At 37.2% G+C, this 23274-nt stretch overlaps 1 protein-coding gene across 1 annotated transcript in view; it reads right to left on the bottom strand.

The window, feature by feature from the left end:
• Window positions 1-5719: 5719 nt before the first annotated feature.
• LOC106153719 (sushi, von Willebrand factor type A, EGF and pentraxin domain-containing protein 1) overlaps window positions 5720-23274 on the bottom strand; it is a 31932-nt gene continuing 14377 nt past the window's right edge. Inside the window, exons 16-35 of the mRNA XM_087001561.1 lie at window positions 23013-23174; window positions 22667-22828; window positions 22301-22438; window positions 21876-21989; window positions 21444-21557; window positions 20960-21161; window positions 20581-20738; window positions 19295-19493; window positions 18880-19052; window positions 18419-18658; window positions 18000-18167; window positions 17368-17541; window positions 9946-17115; window positions 9490-9663; window positions 9064-9237; window positions 8331-8519; window positions 8071-8166; window positions 7471-7566; window positions 6971-7070; window positions 5720-6110 (exon numbers count right to left, since the gene is read on the bottom strand). Of these exons, the coding sequence (XP_086857687.1) occupies window positions 6053-6110; window positions 6971-7070; window positions 7471-7566; window positions 8071-8166; window positions 8331-8519; window positions 9064-9237; window positions 9490-9663; window positions 9946-17115; window positions 17368-17541; window positions 18000-18167; window positions 18419-18658; window positions 18880-19052; window positions 19295-19493; window positions 20581-20738; window positions 20960-21161; window positions 21444-21557; window positions 21876-21989; window positions 22301-22438; window positions 22667-22828; window positions 23013-23174 (10061 nt within the window). The 3' untranslated portion in view covers window positions 5720-6052. The remainder of the gene's footprint in view (window positions 6111-6970; window positions 7071-7470; window positions 7567-8070; window positions 8167-8330; window positions 8520-9063; window positions 9238-9489; window positions 9664-9945; window positions 17116-17367; window positions 17542-17999; window positions 18168-18418; window positions 18659-18879; window positions 19053-19294; window positions 19494-20580; window positions 20739-20959; window positions 21162-21443; window positions 21558-21875; window positions 21990-22300; window positions 22439-22666; window positions 22829-23012; window positions 23175-23274) is intronic.

Below are 23274 nucleotides of genomic sequence, written 5' to 3'. Positions count from 1 at the left end.
TTTAGATAACAATTTGCCTATTTCCCTGTCAATTATAATGAACTCTTTCTGGTCTACAGATCATATAGGTGCAAAATCCTGGACAGGTGCGAGATTAAATTTAACATTCATGCCACTGTAACAGCTTTAATGAGGAGGGACTGTACTTGCAGTAATTTTAGATCTTTACTCCTCATAGCATCCCCGTCACTTGTCCAAACCTCTGGCTGGCATTTTGGTACTTCTAGATACTGGCAATTTTCCAGATGTAGAAACTTGTCCTTCACTTCTGTGAGCCGCTGTTCTGAAATCCCGGTCGACATAATACTGTTAATCTTCTCAGCCAGCTCTGTGTCGTTAGCTTGGCCACATGTCTCCTTGGCTTTGAGCGACTGCGTGAGTAAAGCCAGCAAATTTTCTGTGTCAGCTGGCACAGTGACGGCCGCACTGGTAGGTTCCTCTGTGGCAAAATCATCCTCAACATTATCTCCTTCTTCGTTAGTTGAGTCATTCCCTGTCATATTGGCGCTTATTTGCTGAACCACAGGCAGAATTGTAGAGACTGCTTGTGTTAAAGTGTCTATTTGAGCATCACAATCCACATCTTGCACATGCTCAGAGCACTTATGCCAACACAACTATGTCTGACCTATTTATGTTCAGCCAGTGTTAGCTGGGACTAACCTTTGTGCATCTTATGTGATCTCATATGCAAATGAGCAGTGATTGCGAAAGAGATTGAAAACTTACCAGACATGTGGGCTGGAGCAAATTAAATTTTGTCGGCCCACACCTTTTTTTACCGGCCCACAACAAAATAATCAAGCTGTATATTTTCACTTCATTTTTGATGAATATTATTGTCTGGCATTTTAAATCGTTGCTTTTTAATTTTCAGGCCAGATGTAATAGGATGTTTAAAGGTTTAAGTTTAAACGTCTTTCATTTTGGTTGCTTTCTGGCATTTAAGTTTTATCCTTTTTACATCTGGGTTGCCTATCTTAATTTCTAATCTTTTAACACAAGATCATGTATCCTTTGTAAATTTTATTCCAATTTTTGAAAAAACATAAGTCATAGTGAAGTGGAGCTTCCAACTTTTGTAACGTTTTTTAGATTTTCACTCTTGGAAAAATGCTTGTCTGTTAGCAGGGATTGTCCTGGGTCAAAATCTGGTCGGGCCATTTTGGCCCACTTGGTCAAAAAAAGTGTGCCATTTTTTAAAAATGTGTGCCGTGAATTATTTAAAGAAAATTCATTGTATTTCAATATTTTTTATATGATTAAAATCAATGAAAAAGGGCTTAATGCTACTACTCTGAAGTCCTAAATAATTGTAGTGTGTGGAAAAATCTTCCAAAATAAACATACTGTCTGAAAAATTGTACAGTACTTAATGGAAAAATCTTCAGAATTGATAATTGCACTATGCCAAATAATTGCACTACATGGAAAAGGTAGACAAATCCCATTTTATTGTAAAATAAAGCTATTGCTCTCATAGCAGGCCCGTAGCCAGCAATTTTAAAAGGGGGGGGAGGGTCTTTTTCCATAAAAACGCCATGTACCTAGATCAAATTTTACCAAGAGTGGACCTTTTGTCAGCATAAGAGGCGGTTCTTTCGAAACCCCTGAACCATCCCTGGCTACGGGCCAGAGTCTGAAAAGAATTTTTATTCAATATCTAAGACTAAAGTTTAGATGAATATACTGTAATGGATAGTTTTGCACCCAGACTGTACCATTGCGGATTTTCCGCATGGAAAATGATGTTGTCCCTCATTTTGACATATAGCACCGCTAAAGGCGCAATATGACTTAAAATATCCGTTAAAATTAGTTAAGAGCACCCGTCTAAAAAGCAAATGAATATTTCTCCTTTTCACTTATCGTTTACTCAACATGCAGTCCGACGGAAGCCATACTTGTTTACCCAGCACGTGTAGTTAGGTGTTCTCAGAGGTCCGCGCGTGGCCAGTCGTAAGCAGTTTGAGCGGCCTGTTTTCAGAGTCTTGAGCAGTACGTTTTTCATTGACCTGTAGTTGTTTCAGTTTCGATACATTTTTTTGTGAAACGGGTCACATGTCAGCCCTCACACCATTGCTACGCACACTTCAAGCGACATCATAATGTACGTAGACCTTTATTACAAAACGCGCCAGTATGGCGCAAGTTAAAGTTTTACTTGCGAATAGTGCGTACTTAGAGCTTTACGATAAATTCAAATATGAGGCGAGGTGTCTGTTAAAGAAACTGACTTTAGTCCGTCGGACATGTGGGCCGATGAGTTAAAAGGGTTTTCCAGCCCACAGAACTTTTGCCGGCATATGGCCGTGGTCCGACGGCTTTCGCAATCACTGAATGAGGGTGGTAGAATGAAGGTGAATCAGTACAAGAAAGGGAAGGAAATACAAATAACCATTTGGAAAACATGACTTAGAGATTTCATGGGTGCTGAGGATCAGTGTCTAAGCTCTCTCTGGTAGAGGGCATTCTTTTGGAGCACATACTTCTCATTTCAGTGAATTTCTTGGCAGCCTGGCAAAACCTCACCCTGTTGAGTTTTACATACCAGGAGTGCGCGCCTCTCCCTCAGCCCTGGAGATGTTCACCTGTCACATCCAGCTCCCTTCCCTAAGCTTCCCCTAATGCCTTCTTTCTGTTGGTGTCCTTAAAAAGCCTGTGTCCATTTCTCCACAGCAGCTCTTTCTCCTACAGCCACTCAAAGACGGCATCATCATCTTCTTTGGTGAAGGTGAAATTCCTCCTGGGCTTCATCCTTTCTGGCTGCTGATCAACAGCTTTGCCCTTCTTGCCTCTGCCCCTGTCAACAGTAGGTGCGGCTGAAGAGGGTGGGGTGACTGGAACGTGGCCCTCTCTTCAGCTGGAGGGACTGGGGTGGAAGTCTGTGGGCTTTCTTTAGCCAGAGGGGTGGGTGGGAAACTGCGTCTTAACTCCAGCTGGAGGGAGTGGGTTTGGAAACCATGGCCTCTTTTCAGTGCCATCAGCAACCGTGTGTCTCTTCCAGCCCAGCTTCCTAGGGCTCTAGATTTTTAATGAGTTTTACTGCCAAAACATTACCTTCAACCGATCCAGAAGCCTATTTGCCTATGTAATGTCCTCACATACAGTATTCGAGGACTTTTTGGTGTCTGGTTCAATCCCATGGTTTTACTACTAGCCTTGCTTAATGAGATTGTTTCCCCTACTTGATTGAATAACTTTTCCCACATTGTGAGCTTTTCATCTTACTTAATTACATCTCCAAGTCCTTTTTGAACTAGCAACAACTTGAGGTGTGACAGGTTTCTCATTAAAAAAACTATGTAGCTAGTACCTTCGCACTGCTTGCTACCTTTTTAAAGCCTTTCTGTTCACTTTCATTCTGGTGAAACTGTATTCTTCTCCAGTACCTGTTCTGTTGGTGCTGATACAAGTTTTAACCCCCATTATTAGTTTAACAATGATTGCCAAAGAGATTGAACACTTACCAGACATGTGGGCTGGAGCAAATTAAATTTTGACAGCCCACACCTTTTTTTTTAATTAAAATTTAAATTAAAATGTAAGTCATAGTGATGTGGAGCTTCCAACTTTTCTAACTTTTCATTAAAGGTCCTTGTTGCTGTTATAGTCTTTATTCATGCACACAGGATGCTTCATTGAAAGTTATATATATTCAATGTAAGGGAAGTAAGTGAAGTAAAAATGATTAAATAAATCATGCTGGTAAGGTTGCCAAAAATATGTCAAACAAGATTCTAGAGTTCAATGTCCATGTCATTTGCATCACTGTCACTATCAGTGTAATATCTCTCATAAAATCATTCACTTTGCCACATTTTTTAGGGTTAAACGTTTGTTCTTTGTCTTATCATACTCTTGGAAAAATGCTTGTCTGTTAGTGTTAGTGGTCTTTGTGGTCTTTTTTCATTATTTTTTTCTACAACATCGAGCCACGAGGAGATTTTTGACATCACCATCGCGCTGGCGATACTTGCGGTCACATGACCACATACTCTCCAAGCAGCAGCGAGTATCTTCTGCCTGGAGAGAGAGTAACATTCGTTTCGATACAGAAACGTCCATTACTGGTTGTACCACCCAATCGGATAAAAACCACGTCCACTAGGTCTTATGGACAGGCTGGCATGCATGTATTTGATACGAAATATCTAGTGCGTGTTCAGAGCTTTACGATAAATTCAGATATGAGGCAAGGTGTCGACTTTAGTCCATCGGTCATGTGGGCCAATGAGTTATAAGGGTTTTCCATCCCACAGAATTTTGCCAGCATATGGCCGTGGTCCGACGCCTTTCGCAATCACTGGTTTTATGTCAGCATGTACTTCGTGAATTTTTTTCCTACCCCATGGTTGTATGGCAGGAAAAGGGTTTCCTTGTCAACCATGATATTGTCATTGCTGGTGACTAGATCATTTTACAGATCATTCAATTCTTAAATGGTATCAGACACTCTGTCTGTGGTGTTGTTTGGGCTTATCCATTCTGCTGTATTTTTGCCCTGATGCAAAATGGAGGCCATTGTATTCAAACTTAGATGCAGCTTATAAGTAAGGCCTTGGTCTTAAAGTATACCAGTGTGTCCTCGAGTGACTGGGTGATATCCAGAAGCATTTTTTATTGAAATGTTTGGTTGGTGTTCCATGCTTTGACACAACAGAGGTAATAAGGTGAGCTATTTCACAAATTTGTTAACATAGCTGAATATGTTTGTCAGGTATTGTCTTTTGAAAATTTAACAGTACAACTGAACTGTTTTCACCATTCATTTTGATTTCAAGTGACTAATTGGCTGTTATTTGTTGTGAATATGTTTTCAGTATTTATTGCATAAAGCTGAAATAGATCAATATTGGGACATATTGGGATCATTTGAAATTGCCTGTTCTTTTTTAAAGATGGTTAATTTCTAGGATCACACATCCTTCTGTGGACAAATGTGATAGAAATGCCAAAATATAAAATTTAACAGCAGAAAATACAATGAACCCAATCTAGCACTTTTTATCACAAGATAAAGTCTATCCTGTCTTAACATGCTATGGCTGACACAACCGTGCTGAATAATCAAAATATTTTTCTGTTGGATATGGAAGCCTTTGTAAGAGTGTTTCTAGATTTTAACCTGAGAAATGATGTAAGATAAATCTTAATGACATGTTTAGCAACTTTCCAGTACTTGACAACAACCTTCGTCACTTGACTGCATATGTCAAGATATTTTACTAAAGCATTTTAAAAAATACTTTATTTTTAAATAACTGTATTTAATGGTACTCAGTAGCATGCATTGCTGTAATTTTAATGAACACAAAATGTATTTTGAGCAGGTGTTGTAATTTCATTACTTATTAACTTGTAAAATTACATTTAAAGAATACAGGATTTCAGCTGATTAAACAGTTGTAATATAGCTGACTTATTGACAAGTCGTTTTAAAGTCACATAAAAAATGTTCTCGTTAAGATTATGATTGTGAAATTAAATAGGCTAAGCATTATGAATGATCAAAACTTGCTTCATGCTTAAGGCTGAATGTGACAATTCCATAATGAGCTAATAAATTCTCAGTACTTTGCAATGTTATAGATACTGTATCAGTTGAAGTAATTAAGACATTGGACATGGCAACATCATTATCCATTTACAATGAACTGTTTTTGCTGTTTATTTAGTGTATGTACCGTTGTAAAACCTTACAAATGTAATGCTAACAGAGGTGAACAATCATTTTAATGTATTATGTATTTAAGAACATTTTACAATGAAATAAAAAAAATGATGAAAATTACACATTTTGATTTTGCATTTCTCATAATGCTGCTTCAGCATTCTGCTGCTTATGAAATTATATAAACAACATTTGACGGCATCAAACCACTTATGCTGGTAGATATTCTTGACCACCAAAATATATGTAACAATTTATTTCCTCATAACTGGTACAGAAAATAGATAGCAAGAATTGTTGGAATTTGTATAAAGCCATTTTTCTGTACATCAATGGTTATGAATGCGTTTTTAACAAAATATTTCTTGTTTATTCCTGTCAATGAATCTGCCTTTTTTTCCTCCTTTTACTATAAAAATGACTCCTCCAATCATGCCTGAAAATTAAGAAACAATGTACATGAATCAATTATAAATCATAAATTGCTAAATCTACCAGCATATTCTCAAAACTAGACAGCAAAGCTGACAAATACAGAAACCAGACCAAAAACTTTGCAACAGTATTTACAATAAAAAATGCTGATTTTAAAAGGAGCCTGTCAAAGTTGATCTGCAGATTTTTGATAAAACAAAAATGTGGTTTAATACTTAAAGGGATAGGGTCACCAAAATGAAAACAATGCACAGTCAAAAACTTGCGAAAGAAATAAATAAAGGGGACCTGAAAGAAAGGTGTACAAAATGTCACAGAAACTTACTCAATGGAGTATGCCACATCAATCACCTAAATGCTGACCAGGAATTGGCATATATTGCATTTCATCAGAATGTTTTCTCATGCCAGTGGTGTATATGATGACTTTATGAAAAGTTCTTAAGTTTTAAGTGTGTACATCATTCTCACCTCTGATGTTTTGTGGAAATTATTACAAATAAATATACTGTTAAAAAAAAGCACTGAAATTTTGCCAATTGTCTCATCAGTTAGAGAAAATGGAATTATAATTTAATCTCATTGGCTTGAAATGAAGTCTTCACATTTAGCCTTAATCGCAAGGGCTCTTTTGGTGAACTGAAGGTGGACTGTCATTGATGTTACATAGTGACAATGTGTTCTCCAAGGCCTGGTTCCACAAGTAGGGTAGTTAGCATCAAAGGTCGGATTGTAAGCTAAATAGACTGAAACGTGTTGATTTCTCATTTAAACATAGGCCCCAGTATTTAATTATAATTTCATTTTTATTTTAAAACAACTAAATACACCAAACTTTCATTCAGTCTCATCAGTACTTACCTATACTCCTCACAGTAAGGTGGCATCCACCCGTGCATACACTGACATATCTCTGGCTCAATACACTGACCGCCATTAGCGCAGGGTCGGCTACATATGGCTGAAAAATTTAACATAGATCTTATATGCCCTTGTAAATAACAACAGCAAGCACAATCTTACAGAATAACGGGGATATCTGATTTACCAAATGGAACACCAATTACCCAGATGCTATCAGTATTTTTTTTTTTTTTTTTTTTTTTTTTTGCAAATTTTTAGAATGAAGAATCTTTTTTAGTTGGGTTATTATTGCCTAGTATGTATACTAGTAGTCAAAAACTTATCAATGACACTTTTGAGTGCTAAAAACTGAAGTAAAAAAAAAAAAAAAGATTGCTGTAATGGGACACATTTGTAAATATTTTCTGGATTTTTTGCAAAACTGGACTATTTCGGTGTTTTAATTTTATTCTGAAAATTTAAATTATTTTGGGTTTATCATATCACTGCTACAGTACCTTTCTCACACCTTGTTCCTGTATACCCAGGTTTACATGTACACCTATAGGGGGCCACACATGTCCCTCCATGCATGCAGGGCAATACACAGATTGCTGAAGCAAAACAAATATATATGCAAATGTAAAAACATGTCATGTCTCAACTTTATATACTCTATATACAGCAACAAAATTTCAGGCAAATGACCATGTAAATATAAACCAGCAGCACCCAAATCAGGTAGTTTACCATGAAAATATGGCTTTTTTTGGGGGGGTCATTAGTGAATATATCGTAAAACTTCTGCAAAATTTCAGGACACTCTTTTCTCTTCATTTTTACCAGTACAGAAACTTTGGCTAATTGAAACCTTTTCATCCAGTAAGAAATGTGAAGTTACAACAATTGATCTATTGTATTACTTTCTTTTTCTTTGGAGTTTGTTTTTTTATTTTTTAAATTTTATCATTTTAGACTGGACAACATTAGAAACATAAGAAATCAGACTATACTCTTATGACCATACATTTCCAAGAGTATTTTTCCTTATTCTTATGCAAATTTCAGTTGGCTCTATATGAACTTATCAATATATATTTAATGTGCACAAAACTGACCTTGTTCGCAGTGTTCTCCTTTAAATCCAGGCCGACATGAACACTTGTTTCTTCCTACACATGTCCCTCCATTTTTACATTTCTGGGCACAAGTGACTAGAATCCAACAAAATTCAGTGCACAATAAACTTTTGACAATATGCGATTCATTCCATTGAAAAATAAAATAAAATTGTGACTGAGAAACTGTAACTTTAACTCACTTACGGCCTTTAATTTTCCTCAAACATCACAAAAATACACATGTTGTCATCTCATACCCTCTTTGCATGCTGCCACTCCATCCCACTTCCCGTTCTCTCTACATGTAAGATAATGATGAGTGCCTGGTGCTAGTCCTGGTTTACACACAACTACCACTCTGTCTCGGTATGTGTAGTTGTCACCCCTTCTGGCAAAAATGTACTGAACAGTTTTCTCATCCGTTTTTGGGGGGCCACAATATACCCCTAGAAAAAATATAAATGATAGGCCCATATTTGTACAGCTCAATTACAGCAGAATATTTCCAGTAAAATTTTAAAAGCATTTAAAGATTATATACCCTGTAACATATAAATCTTATTTGAGTTTTTCTTTCACTTTCTTAATTTTGTATTCATCAATCTTATTTGACATGAACTACAGAATGTGCTGATCAACACAACAAAAACAAGTAGGGCTGCCATTGTGTTAAAGTGCCAGTTTTACCTGTTGAGGCACCTGGAAGCACTGTCTTACATGTAAGGGGTGCATATTAATCTGCATGGAAATTGACTTCCATAATTAATTAATGCCAATTAGCTACATTTGGCATGCCCTTATTCTTTGGGACTTGTTGCTATGATGTTTTGGAGACTTCACAGACATGCACGGTGAAATAATAATAAAGTCTGTTGCCATTTTCTTTGGTTCACCCCAAATATGTCCTATTCAGCCTGAGATATAAAGGACTACACCAGTAGATCCAAATAAACACCCTCCACATCTTAAAACTTCCTGTGTAATTCTTACTTTCACAGGTTCCTGATGGAGAGCTCCAGCGCTTATTTTTCTGACAGGTTATGGTGATGTCTCCCTTGGCCACATAACCAGAAATGCATGCCAAACCAATGGTAGATCCAATAGCAAAGGTGCCACTGACAGGACGGAATTGCCGGGAAACCCTAGGTGGAGGGCACATGTCAGCTGAAATTGTGAAGACAAAAAATGAATATAAGCTGTATAGAGATTATAAAAAAGAGCAATTTTTAAGAAAGCTGCAGAGGAACATCCTTTGACTACAAAATTTGTTTTGAAAAGTGTTGAATGCATTAAGACTTGATATTTGTTGTTACAACACACTTTCAATTATTTCCCTGCATCTACAACATTCATGTTCTGTTTGAAATGTTTCAAACATTTTTAAAAGGTACCATTAAAGTACAAGACAAAACTTACCAGAACAAACTGGTACTTTACTACTCCATTGTCCTGTTTCCAGGCAAATTGCACTTTCATTGCCGACCAAAATATGACCAGAATCACAGAAAAATCTAACTCTATCAAGATAAAGAGAGCCTCTTCCCACCACACGGCCATTCTTAAGTGGAGAAAGTCCTCCACAAGATTTTTCTAAAGAGGTAAATGTAAAGAATCTGATATGATAATTATAAAATGACAAATCTGTCAAGAAACATCAGGGCTCTAAGGTTTGAATTTCAGTTTATCAATGACAGGTACAGATTAAACTGCAAATGGAGATAAGTTAGATCTGTTACAATTGTGGTAAAAAATACAATTTATTCATTTTAAAATCCTGATTTCATGAGAAGTACAATTATTTTGCCAAAAAAATCAATTTCTATCAATGTACTTATTAAAATGTTGATATAAATTTTATTAAATGAACCTCACTTTTACAGTATGGTTGTTCGCCTTCCCAGGAACCATCCTCTTGGCACATACGAAGATTTTGTCCAACCATTTCATATCCAGGTATGCAGCTATACCTTAAAGTTCCACCAAATGTAAAGTCATGACCCTCAGCATCAGCATTGAGAACTCTAGGGGGAGGTCTACACACCACTCTTTTACAGGTAGGTACCCCATGACTCCAAAAACCATTATCTTTACAAGTAACTCTTTGAGATCCAACTAAAACATGGCCTTTTTTACATGTGTAACTTGCTATGCTGCCATAGGTGGTATCAGTGAGATGAACACGTCCATTATAAAGAGGGTCTGGCTGCCCACAACTAACAGGCACACAGCTTGGGGAATGGCGGAACATCCATGTTCCATTAGCCATGCATTCTGCCATCGATTCCCCTTGGAGGAGAAATCCTTTATTACAAGAGTAACTTACCCTACTGCCATATGTGTAGTGAGTAACATAGGTTGAAGCATTAGCAATAACAGGGGGAGGTCCACAGGATATCATCTTGCAAACTGGAAGTCTACCTCTCCAACGTCCATCTCTGCCACATTCTAATACATTGTTTCCCATAAGTTCAAATCCTTCAGTACAGAGATAAAAAACATAATCATCATAAGCATAAGAGGTGCCAATCACTTTTGCATTTTGAACATTTCTTGGCCTACCACATGATATATAATCACATTTTGGAATTCCACTTGGCTCCCATGTTCCATCAGCTTGGCACTGCTTTTTATGAGGTCCAGATAAAAAATGTCCAGATAAGCAGCGGTATTCCACAACTTCATCATATTCATAGGATGCTCCTACTACAAGACCATTTTTTATTTTGTCAGGTGGACCACATGTGATTTTGTTACATGTTGGGAATTCTCCACTCCACTGTTTACTTGTTAGGCAATGAATGGCATGTGGACCTGAAAGGCTGTATCCAACATTACACTGGAACCTTATCACAGAATGTACAGTGTTGTTGTCTGTTGCAACCCACCATCCGTTTCGAAATGGTGGAGGTTGGGGACATGTCAAAGGTATGCATTGTGTGACTCCACGAGACCAAGTTTTGTCAGCTTGACAGGTTCTAATTGCATGTCCACGCAGCTCAAATCCTTTATTGCATACGTAAGTGATAGACTCAGCAAAGCTAAAATTTTCTCCAACAACAATTGCATTTGCTATGACAGGAGGTGTGGGACAAACAAGTAGTTCACATTTTGGAGTATTTCCACTCCAAGTTTTATCAGCCTGACATGTGCGAAGTATGTTTCCTTTTATTTCATATCCATAATCACATCTGTATTCAATTACAGATTCATAACTGTAATCATAGACGAAAACATTACCATGAGCTAATTCTGAAGGGTGATTGCAAGTCACTTTCTTACAATAAGGCTTTTCAAAACTCCAGGTTCCATTTTCTAAACAATGTCTTTGTTTAGAGCCTATTAATTCGAAACCTTGGTTGCATTTGTACATCAAAATGCTTTTATATGAGTAGTTTTTTGTGAACACCAAGCCATTGTTCAGGGCTTCTGGGACAGGGCAAGTTACTAAAGTACAAACAGGACTACTTCCAGTCCATGTGCCATCCTGTTGACAGTACATTATATGAGAACCTTCAAGTTTGTAACCCTTTTCACACATATAACTAATAGCACTTCCAAACACATATTCCTCTCCAAACAATACCCCATTCTGGAGGTCTGCTGGCTTTGGACAGGAGACAATTGCACAAGTTGGGTTTTCACCAGACCACTGTTTGTTTGGCAGACAGGTCCTTTCAGGTACACCAGCAAGTTTATACCCAGTTAAACAACTGTAATGTACAACTTTATGAAAGGTGTATTCTGTACCATTGAAATATCCATTTGGCACAGGATCTGGTATTCCACAGGAAACTGGAGAACATTTTGGTTCATTTCCAGACCAGTTACCATCAGTAAGACACCTTCTGAAAGGTGATCCTTTCAGTTCATATCCTTTAGCACATCTATATTCAATGGTTTCATTAAAATAATACTTTTCTCCAAGTATATTACCATGTGGTATTGGCAAAGGCACACTGCAGGTTACAAGAGAACATGAAGGTGTTCCTCCAGTCCATGTTCTATCCTCTTGGCATTGTTTCTCTGAGGGGCCATGCAGGTTATATCCTGAATTACAGACATACTGCACAACTTGGCCATATGTGAAGTTCTCTCCAATAATATATCCATTGTCTAAGCTTGGTGGTGGGATGCAAGCAATGGGCCTACAGGATGGTGTCTTTCCACTCCATTTTCCTTTTGCTATGCATTGCCTAACAGATGATCCTTCCAATCTGTATCCGGGATCACAAATAAAGGCAATGGTAGCACTAAATGTGAAATTGTCCCCAATAATTTTTCCATGAGGAATTTTAGTCGGTGTCTCACAGACATCTACTGTACATATAGGTGTTTTCCCACTCCATTGCTTATTTACCTTGCACTGACTGCTGCTTGGTCCCTTTAAAGTATATCCTGTTTGGCATCTGAACTTGATAACTTCACCATATGTAAAATTGTTACCATAGATTTTGCCATTAGCTAACAGACCAGGCTCTTGGCACTTTATCGGAATGCATTTTGGTGTTTTATCACTCCATGTTCCATGCTCTGTGCATGACCTTACAGAAGGCCCTGAAATTTCAAATCCCATTTCACAGCTATATGAGACAATGGACCCAAAATGTGTTTTATTTCCTTGAATTGTTCCGTGACTAATTTTTGTTAGAGGTGGGCAGGAAATGATGGTACAGTTAGGAGCTTCTTCACTCCAAATACCATTACCAACACACTGTCTCATTCTTACACCATTCAACTCAAATCCAGGATTGCAAGCATATCCAACTACTTGACCATATGAAAGATCACTTGTAATAACATGCCCATTAGGCGGGTCCTCTGGGTGTGGGCACATAATTTGTTCACAATACGGGATGTTGCCACTCCATGTTTTATCAGCCTGGCACGCATGACTTTTGTTTCCAATCAACTCAAAACCTTCATGGCACATGTATTCAACTGTTCCACCATACATGTTGGAACTGAACAATAATTCACCATTTTCAATTTCATTTGGCATTGGGCATGTCACCATTACACACACGGGTGACATACTGCTCCACTTCCCATTGGACAGACAGTGGGCAATTGGTGAACCAACCATCTCATAACCCTTATCACAGTAAAACTCAATTATCTCACTGTAGCTGAAATGGCTTCCATTATGTCCTCCATGTGACACATGAAGTGGTTTTCCACATTTAACAATTTCACATTTTGGTTCAGTTCCACTCCATTGCCCATTTTCTTTGCATTTCCTTGTGCTATCACCATGAATACTGAATCCCTCTACACATGAATAGGTAATGGAATCACCATAAAACAGCGTAGAGGTATTTGCCAACAATACACTTCTTTTTGAAGCAACAGGGACCGTACAAGAGACCTTTAAACATGTGGGGTACTGGTCACTCCACTGTCCATTGCTCAAGCAAGTTAGTGACGACGAGCCAAACAGTTCATATCCAATGTCACATTCATACTGTAGCTGTTCTCCATATAAAAATAAGTTGCCAGAGACCTTTCCATTGGTTATGTGGCTGGGTGTTGGGCAAGTTACAATATCACATCTAGGGATGTCACCACTCCATGTTTTGTTATCCATACAGGTTTGTGTCGCATTTCCAATTAAAATATATCCATCATCACAAGAGTAATTTGCTGTACTTTTGTAAGTGGTACTCTCCACAGATACTTGCAAGTGACTATCAATGGGAGGTTGCTCACAGTCAATAGGCTGACAGTAAGGTAAGTCTCCACTCCATGTTTTATTAGCAAGGCAACGATGTTGTGATACACCAATAATGTAGTATCCTCTGAGACATGAATATTCTATCAAAATATCATAGGGGAAGTCCTTTGCAGTGCTTTGAGTACTAAAAATGCCATTTTCTATTTGCTCTGGATGAGGACAAAATATTTTGCCACAAGATGGATCAGAACCACTCCAGGTTTTATCATTTTGACAGGTCCTTTTAGCGCTGCCAATTATTTCATATCCATTGTTACATTTATATTCAGCAACTTCTCCCACTTTGTATCCATTCAACATTATCATTCCATTTGCCACAGCCTTAGGCACACTGCATCTGATCACTTCACAGAATGGCGCAACTCCACTCCAGGTTTGATTTTCTAAGCATTCTCTGGTATCATTTCCAATCAATTCAAAGTTAGTATTACAACCATACTGAATTATGGATCCTAAGATAAAGTTTTGCCCATTTACATATCCATCTGGAATGGTTGGTTTTGAGCACTTTAGAGGTTCACATATAGGTGCCGTTACACTCCATGTGCCATCTGCTAAACATTCCCGTCTGTAATCACCAACAAGCCTGTAGCCAGAGTTACATTTATAGAGCATATGACCACCATACCCATGATCCCCTGTCATTTCTCCATGTTTTAGCTCTGGTGGATATGAGCACATTATCCGTTGGCACATTGGTGATGGGGCAGACCATGTTGCATTAGACAAACAAATAATGCTGCGACTTCCAATTAATTCATAACCAGGATGACAATGATAAGCAACCCTGCTACTAAATGTGTATTGTGCACCTTCTGCGTATCCATTTTCAATGGGGCTTAATTCAGGACATGAGATAATTTCACACTCTGGAGCATTTGGGACCCATTTTCCATTGAAACTACATGTACGGTGTTTATTTCCGACTAGCACATAGCCTTCCATGCAGGAATATGTCACTGTAGCACCAAAAGTAGTTCCAGTGACTACGTAATCTGAATTTCTTACATATTCAGGCTCCTTGCAAGTTGTAATTTTACAAACTGGTTCTTCACTTGACCATCTTCCATGTTCATTGCAAATTCTTGTTTTATGCCCAACAAGCTGATAACCTTTGGTGCATGTATAAGTTAAAAATGAGCCATATGTTGTATGGTTGTAATGCAACTTTCCATTCTGAATTTGAGTTGGCTGTCCGCAGCTGATGATATTACATGCTGGAGGCACATTCTCCCAAACTCCACTAGCAGAGCAAAGTCTGGAGCGAACACCAACAAGAGTGTAACCAATGTTGCATTCATATTCTATAAAATCGTGGAATTTTGTACCACTGACAATCACTCTGCCATTGAGTATATTTTCTGGATGTCCACAATCTACAGGCTCACAAATTGGGTCAACTTTACTCCATGTGCCATTTTCCAAACAATTCCGCTGAGATGGACCCATCAATTTGTAACCTTTATCACAAGTATAGGACACAGAACTAAACACTATGGTGTCTTTTCCATCAACTTTACCATTGGCAAAAGATGGCAGGTCTGGACAGAATATTGGAATGCAGACTGGCACAGCAAAATCCCACGTGCCATCTCCTAAACATGCTAGAAATTTTGAACCAATGAGCATATATCCAGTGTCACATTCAAAAGTGACAGTTGCATTGAATGTATAGTTAGTTCCTATAACTTTTCCATTAAGGATAGCTGATGGAAGACTCTTACATTGTTTAGGAAAACATATTGGCTCAGAGCCAGACCAAGTTTTGTCCTGCTCACAAGTTCTATTTATGTCACCCTTAAGAACAAATCCATAAAAACATTCATATTGAGCTATGGACCCATACACAGTATCATCCAATTTATAATTTCCATATTGGATGCTTGGTGGTCTTGGACAGTACACTTGAACACAATTTGGAGCTTTGCCACTCCAAGTCTTGTTAGCCTGGCATGTCCTTGATGATTTACCAACCAATTCGTATCCTGCACTGCAAGAGTAATGAGCTTTCAATCCAAATGACAAGTTGGCATATTTTACTTCTCCATAATCAATATCCTCTGGGTGAGGGCATTTAATAATTGTGCAAGCAGGTTCTGTGCCACTCCATTTCCTGTTGGTCAAGCAAAGACGAGTTGAGTCTCCGTGGAGCTCAAATCCTGGATTGCAAGTATAATTTGCCACAGCACCATAAGAGGTACTGGACACAAATACAATGCCATAGAGGATACTGTGTGGCCTGTGACATGTAATTGGCTCACAAGTGGGTGTCACAGAACTCCATGTGCCATTAGCAAGACAGGTGACCGTTTCATTATGTGACAATTCAAAGCCTAATTTACAGTTGAGAAGTAACTCATCTTGATAGTAGAGCACACTTTTGCTTAGAATTCCATTAGCTATGTCTGGAACTTTGCATTGCACCCTCTTGCAAGATGGCTGAGGATTATGCCATGTTGCATCCTCTCTGCAGACACGTTCTGGAATTCCCTCCAATATGTAACCCTCTTGGCATTCATAGGTAACTGTGCTTCCAAATGTAAAGTCCTCCCCTATTATCTTTGCGTTGGCAACTGGACTAGGTGGCAAACATGGTATGGGCTCACAAACTGGTATTGAACCTGACCAAGAGCCATTTCTGAGACACACTTGCATTTTATTACCAAACAACATATGTCCTGTCCTGCAAGTATAATGCACAGTTGCATTATATGCATAACTTGTGGCATGCACAAAGCCATTTTGTATTTGTTGTGGAACATCACAGTATACTGGATCACATATAGGGGATGAGCCACCCCACTGACCATCTGCATTGCACTTGAGAGTCTGGCGGCCAATGAGCTTGTAACCAGTGTCACAATGATACGTGACTTTGGAACCAAATACAAAGGACTTCCCCTCCACTCTCCCAAATTGTAGACTTGGTGGCTTCCTACATTTCACAATAGTACAAGATGGGGGATCTTTGTCCCACTTCCCCTTGAAATTACACTTGATTTTACTTTTCCCAATGAGACTGTAGCCAACCTCACATCTATAAGTCACAATGGTGCCCATGGAAAAATCTTGACTTGAAACATTGAAGATTATCCCATTGTCCAAACGCGGAGGTAGGTCACATTTCACACTGACACATGATGGCAGTTCTACATCCCAAGATCCATCATCATCACAGTGGACTGAGGTTGGGCCCTTTAACATATACCCTGGATTGCAATAGAACCTGGCAACATCTCCTGGCCTGTACTCTTCTTTTCTCTCTAGTGCCTCAACCATGTCTGGTATTTTTGGAAGTTTACATAAAACCACTGTAAAAAAAGAAAATATTTATGACTTTTATTACTATTATGAATGAATACTTATAATGAGATAAAATTGGTTGTACTATAAAGATTGCCATAAAGATTTTAGTTCTGTGATCTGAATAACAAATCATAAGCATAAATGTGGATGAGTGCCCTTAAAATTTAAAATCTTCATGATGCCACACAGCAAAGGTAAATTAAGGCAGAAAACTAAATATAAAGCAGAGATGTAAGTGCATAAGCAGTGTTCCTTACATTCACATATGGGCTGATTTCCTTCCCAAACACCATGTTCATTGCAGTAGATGGTTGCATTTCCCACCAACTTGTAACGATGTACACATACGTACTGGGCAAAGTTGCCATAGGTGTACCAACTACCTGCTATATAACCATTTGGTATCATACCAGGGAAACCACAGCTCACTTCTGAAATGTTTTACCAGATACAGTGTTATTTTTATTTATACATTTATACTTTAACTTGTATGTCGTATTAAAATAAAATGAAAATGTGAAAGATTTAAAAATTTTCTCTAGGTTTCTATAAACTCCTATAAAAGCCAAATCTTTGAATAGCTTAAATTCATTTTAAAATATTCTGTTGCAAACCAAACTCAAAAGATTTATAGAAAACTGACTCCATTCTGAGAAATATATCACGTGAAAATAGCCATGTCCCAATCAAACTGAATTATGGAGACTGAACAAAATTATACATGTGACTTTACACATTTTTAGTCACTGATTAAATTGGACATATACTTTAGAGCCTGTTAAATTTAAATTAAGCTTTTATTGTCAATAAGGAATTACTGGTATAATGTATGCCTTTACTTTTTAAAATCAGATGTGACATATTTTATCCACTAATTCTGGAGACCTACTTTCACACCTGGGAGCTTCACCATCCCACTCTGAGTACACCTGGCACCTCCTGGTCCCTGTCCCTTTCAGCTCATACCCAACATCACAACTGTAGGTGGCGCTAGAGAATGTAGCAGTACCTGTCCACTCTACACTGCCATTTGGTATAAAGGGTGGGATTTCACAGTCTGTGTAAGAAGTGATGTGTTGACAATTTTGGTTAGATGTAGAGCTTTACAGCACAAAAATGAAATAAAATGTTCTCTTAACTATATGCCTATTATTTTATCTAACATTTAAATATTTTTAACATGTCTTTTTTTGTAAAAAAAGAACATATTATTATCCACATATAAACATGTACATGTATCACCTAAAATCCATACCCATGTAAGAATAAATTTGAAAAAAAATAGTTATACCTACAAGAGCTTCTTACCTTTGCAGAATGAAGAATTTGTTTTTTGTACTTTCCCCCTGAGACCAGAGAGGAAGTCTGGCCAACTCTTGACATTTCCTATATATGGCTCACAGGTCAGAATTAATCCTTGGATTTCAGAATCAGTAAACACCTTGTCCCATATGTGTAGCTGGGTCATGCTTCCAACAAATGATTCAAGAGCACTAAACCCTCCACCAAATGCATCTTGTTCCTGCCCGAGGACAAGCTTGCCCCCTCCTATAACAAAAATATTTATTTCTCACTTACTTCAGACAAGTACAAGGTATGGTAATGTACAACATTCTGTTGAGTCGTGAATAGGTTTAATCTAAGTTCTAAAAGAAAAATCATATGTGTTAAATGCTCTCCTTTACAAAATTCATACTTATAAAATTTATATATAAATTATATATAAATATATATATTAAATATAAGCCGTATTTGTATACACCATTAACCTTTTATAACTGTTCCAGGTGCAAGTCCCTGACCCTGGTCAAGACTTCTTCCATCTCTAAAGATCTGCCATTCCCCATTGGCACTGGACCATGTGACACAGATGTGATGCCATTGGTCATCATTTGCTGTTACATCTGTTACAATGTCTTGGCCATTTACATAAATGACAAACCTGTTAGAAGAAACAAAACAGGGATAAATATTTGAATAGACAAAATAATACAATGTACATGTAACAGATATACCAGTACTCAGTTGGCAATTAAAATGTAGCATTAGGTGTATCTATAGGCTTCCTAAATTAGTGCTTTGGATGGTTTTATTATCTTTTTATGAAAGTAAAAGGTGCTTTAACATGTAAAAATGAGTTTTTAATTTGTATGGTTTGAAGAGGACAATTTCATTCCTACTTACCCACTGTAATCTGTGATAGCAAATGTGTTATTCTCCTCTAGTGTGGAATATGATATTGCTGTTCCGTAATTATCTTTGTCTGATGTTTTCATCCAAAACGCCACAGTAATTTCACTCAAATCTTTATGAGGTCCATGAACAATGCTGTGATCCAATGTTCCTGACATGCCAAAATTGAGCTGGAAGAATGTTGATAACTCTGCAAAGAATGTGTTTTACACAGGGTTACACACCAGTCTCAGAATGATTTGTATATATTGTATTTCAACTAAAATCTGATGCACCCCTTATAATAAAACAAAACTGAAAAATATAATATATTAAATATAATATAATTCGTTATTAATTTATCTCATTCATTGCAGTTCAAAGTTTATAGCGACAAAAACCCTTTAATTTCCACTAAGTTGTTACAGGAACATAATACTAGAACATAGGACTTATACAGGTTGGTCCTATTTCACTTTTCATTGCAACTTTGATATACAAGTAATTAAGATATTTCCAACTTTTTTCACCAAATTGTTCCATACTGATGACCATTTTATCCTTGCAAATTCAGCAGAAATTGGAAACCTTTAAGGTAGTCAAATTTCAATAATTGACTAGAAAAGTACTCAGAGAGCGCAGACCTCCGCCAAGGCAGCAAAGTCCCCATCCAATGCTGTTTCACCCCTAAATTTTTGATATTTTGATTATTGATTATTGCTTGATCCGGATAACCACCAAAAACTAATCATCTGTTCCTTGGCCCACTTCTGACAGTTCCTGAAAATTTCATCAAAATCGGTCCATAACTTAGTTTTTGATTATTGATTGATTGAATATTGATCCGGATCACCACTAAAAACTACTTTTGACAGTTCCTGAAAATTTCATCAAAATAGGTCCATAACTTTTTGAGTTATGTGATGACAGACAAACAAACAAACAGGGGTGAAAACATAACCTCCTTGGCAGAGGTAATAATGTGTTCTATCCATGCTCCTCGCTACTGAATAACTGTAGCTACACGAACATTGAAATTGGCAATAATTCTTGCAATCATGTCAGTAGGACTGTTCCTTAATTCTTTTTGTATGTTGGTCTTCAAAGTGTCTAGAATTTGTGAATTGTTAACATGGATTCTTTCTTTAAGGTGCCCGCAAAGGAAGAAATCTGGGGGGTTGAGATCTGGTGAGTAGGGTGGCCAAGGAAAGTCCATGTGGCATGAAATGATGATGATAATGCTTGAAATTTGACTACCTTAAAGGTTTTTTATGGACCACCCTGTATATGAAACCCACCTGTTTGACACTGATTCCCAGTGAAGGATGGTGGACATATACAAGTAAAACTGTTCACAGAATCATAGCATGTTCCACCATGTCTGCAGGGTTGAGAAGAACACTCATCCACATTCACTGAACACAACCTTCCTGCATATCCTGGCTGACACAAGCATCTGGAAAAGTTTTTGAACCTCAATCAGCATGAAACATAATAGAGCCCTTTTTTTACAATAAACAGGAAGTTGTTGACAAAAAACAACAGACTTTATTGCATAGCAATCTCCATGATAAAAAGATTGTCAAATTTTGTACTTTTTACATTCACTGCTTGTGATAGTTCATTAGAAAATATGTTCACAAATTTAAATTGTATTATTCATAAACAATAGTTTACACAAAGGAGTCATGTCCATCCTGACAGGTGCCCCCATTTACACAGGGTCCACTGGCACACTCATCTATGTCTGTCTCACAGTTGTCTCCAGTGAAACCAAAGGGACAGAGGCATGAATAGCGATTAATATGGTCCAGGCAGTTCCCATTGTTCTGACATGGAGATGAGGCACACTCATTGACATCAATGGAACAGTTTTGTCCTGTTAGAAAAATTAAAATACAAATTTTAATTTACTGAATATATATATTCATATCAGGTCATCATCATTTTATTCATATGACTTAAATTTATATTACTCTAGTACTTTATGTTAGAATTATTTTAATAAATTTTAATAAAATTAACTAAAATTAACTTGGCTGAAATGAACAATTTAATTTCACATATTTTGTTTAAATGTCATAAGTAATTGAAAATTTTATTCAATATTTATTGTGAATACATCTGTCTCGTTTAATCATGTGTCAAAGAAGTGTATTACCTGTATATCCTGCTTTACAAGAACACTTGTAACTGTTAATAAGATCAGTGCACAGTCCTCCATGCCAGCAAGGTGCATTTTGGCAGTCGTCAATATTAGTCTCACAAGATTCTCCTGAAAGAAGCTATAGTAACATCAATGTAAGCCATAACACTGGCAGTTGAATGCTTGTATTTTCTAAAATTAAAAACACTTTGAGTATTTCAGCTGCATGAGTTATGAATTATTAAATTGTCAAAATTTGAAATCACATGCAAAGTCTCAAACTGGCAAGACATGATGGTGAAAGAAGTTTCAAAAATTGGTCTGGAAATATGTGAACATATATTCCTCATTGAAAAGAAAATGTGAAACTGATTAAATAAAACTGAATCAACAGTACCATTCTTAAAATGTAACTTCACTTCAGTTTAAACAACACACATAATGTACCTGTAAATCCCTCAAGACAAGTGCACTTGAAGTAGTTCAGAAAATCTTGGCAGGTTCCATTGTTTTGGCAAGGCCTTGATTGACATTCATCAATTTCAGTCTCACAGTCAGTCCCTTAAACAGAACAGTCAATTCTTATACAGTACAGATGCTCATACATCATTTCAGTATGTAAAAATTATCTTTAAAATGAAATCGTACTGTTAAGGTACGAAGCAATATCCATTTTGTAATCACATAAATGTTGAATATGTTTGAATTACTAGTAAACCAGCATGGGACCATATACATACTGTGAAGACAGCCTTTGCTCTCAAAACCTCAAGTTCTGCTGGGGAAAAAGGCAAGACAGAAAAATTACTATGTATCTGAATTATTTAACCCCTTTTCTTTGTGCTGACTGAATTCATGTATAGCCAGCTCACCAGTATAACCAGGTAGGCATTGACATGTGTATCCAATCTTCAAGCTCTGGCACTGGCCTCTGTTCTGGCATGGCTCCAAGAAACATTCATTGATGTGAACCTCTGTAGTGTTTTCATGAATGTCTGGTTCCTTAATACCTTGAATTTTTTAATCCATTTTATAAATAACACTGGCAGATACTTGTATTTGAATCAAAATTATTCTGTTTACCAAAACCACGCAAGTGTCAAAAGAATATGGTTATCATTATTTTTTCCTAAAAGCAAGAATATTTTATATAATTTGTAACTTACTTTTACATATTACACCATTTTACACCAAAGAAGATGAAAATGATGTAGATTTGTAAAATTTGTCAAATTTACCTTCACAATCTGTGATGTTGGTAGAACCAGTGTGATTGGTGGTGGCCTTGTTTGGGCACAGTCTACAGAATGAACTGCCTTCCTCTGGTTGAAAGAAACCTTTAGGACATGGAAAGCAAGGCATAAGGCCTGTCTTGGACACCTCACCTGCAGGACACCTATCTAGTGCAGGAAGAAATAATTGTGAAAGTTATGATTGGAAAAAGTGTATAAAAGGTCTAACTCTAATAAGGTTTAATAAGGATTTTGCTTCACGCACCATAAACATGTAAATGGAATTTTGATATATGGAAAATTTCTTCTTAATTCAGTTTACAGTGATTGCTATAGTGAAAGAAACCTTTACCTTTACATTCCTCAGCTTTCCTGGTCCCTCTCCTCCAGGTTGTCTTTCTCCCTGGGCACTTGTCACACGAGGTCTGTGCATATCCAGCCTGATAATACCCTATTTCACATGTCTCACATATCTCTAGACCATCATAAGACACACTTCCAGGCAAACATTGGGCTGGAAGACAAAATAAAAAGAAACAAAACTGATTTAAAGGTAATGATCAACCTCTCTATATAAAGCACCACAATGTATGTGCGTTCATATTAAAACAAAC

This window comes from Lingula anatina, chromosome 1 (genome assembly GCF_051362555.1).
Source record: "Lingula anatina isolate TDL-2025a chromosome 1, LinAna3.0, whole genome shotgun sequence".
Classification (NCBI taxonomy): Eukaryota; Metazoa; Brachiopoda; class Lingulata; order Lingulida; family Lingulidae; genus Lingula; species Lingula anatina.
This window is presented reverse-complemented; position numbering and strand designations above follow the sequence as displayed.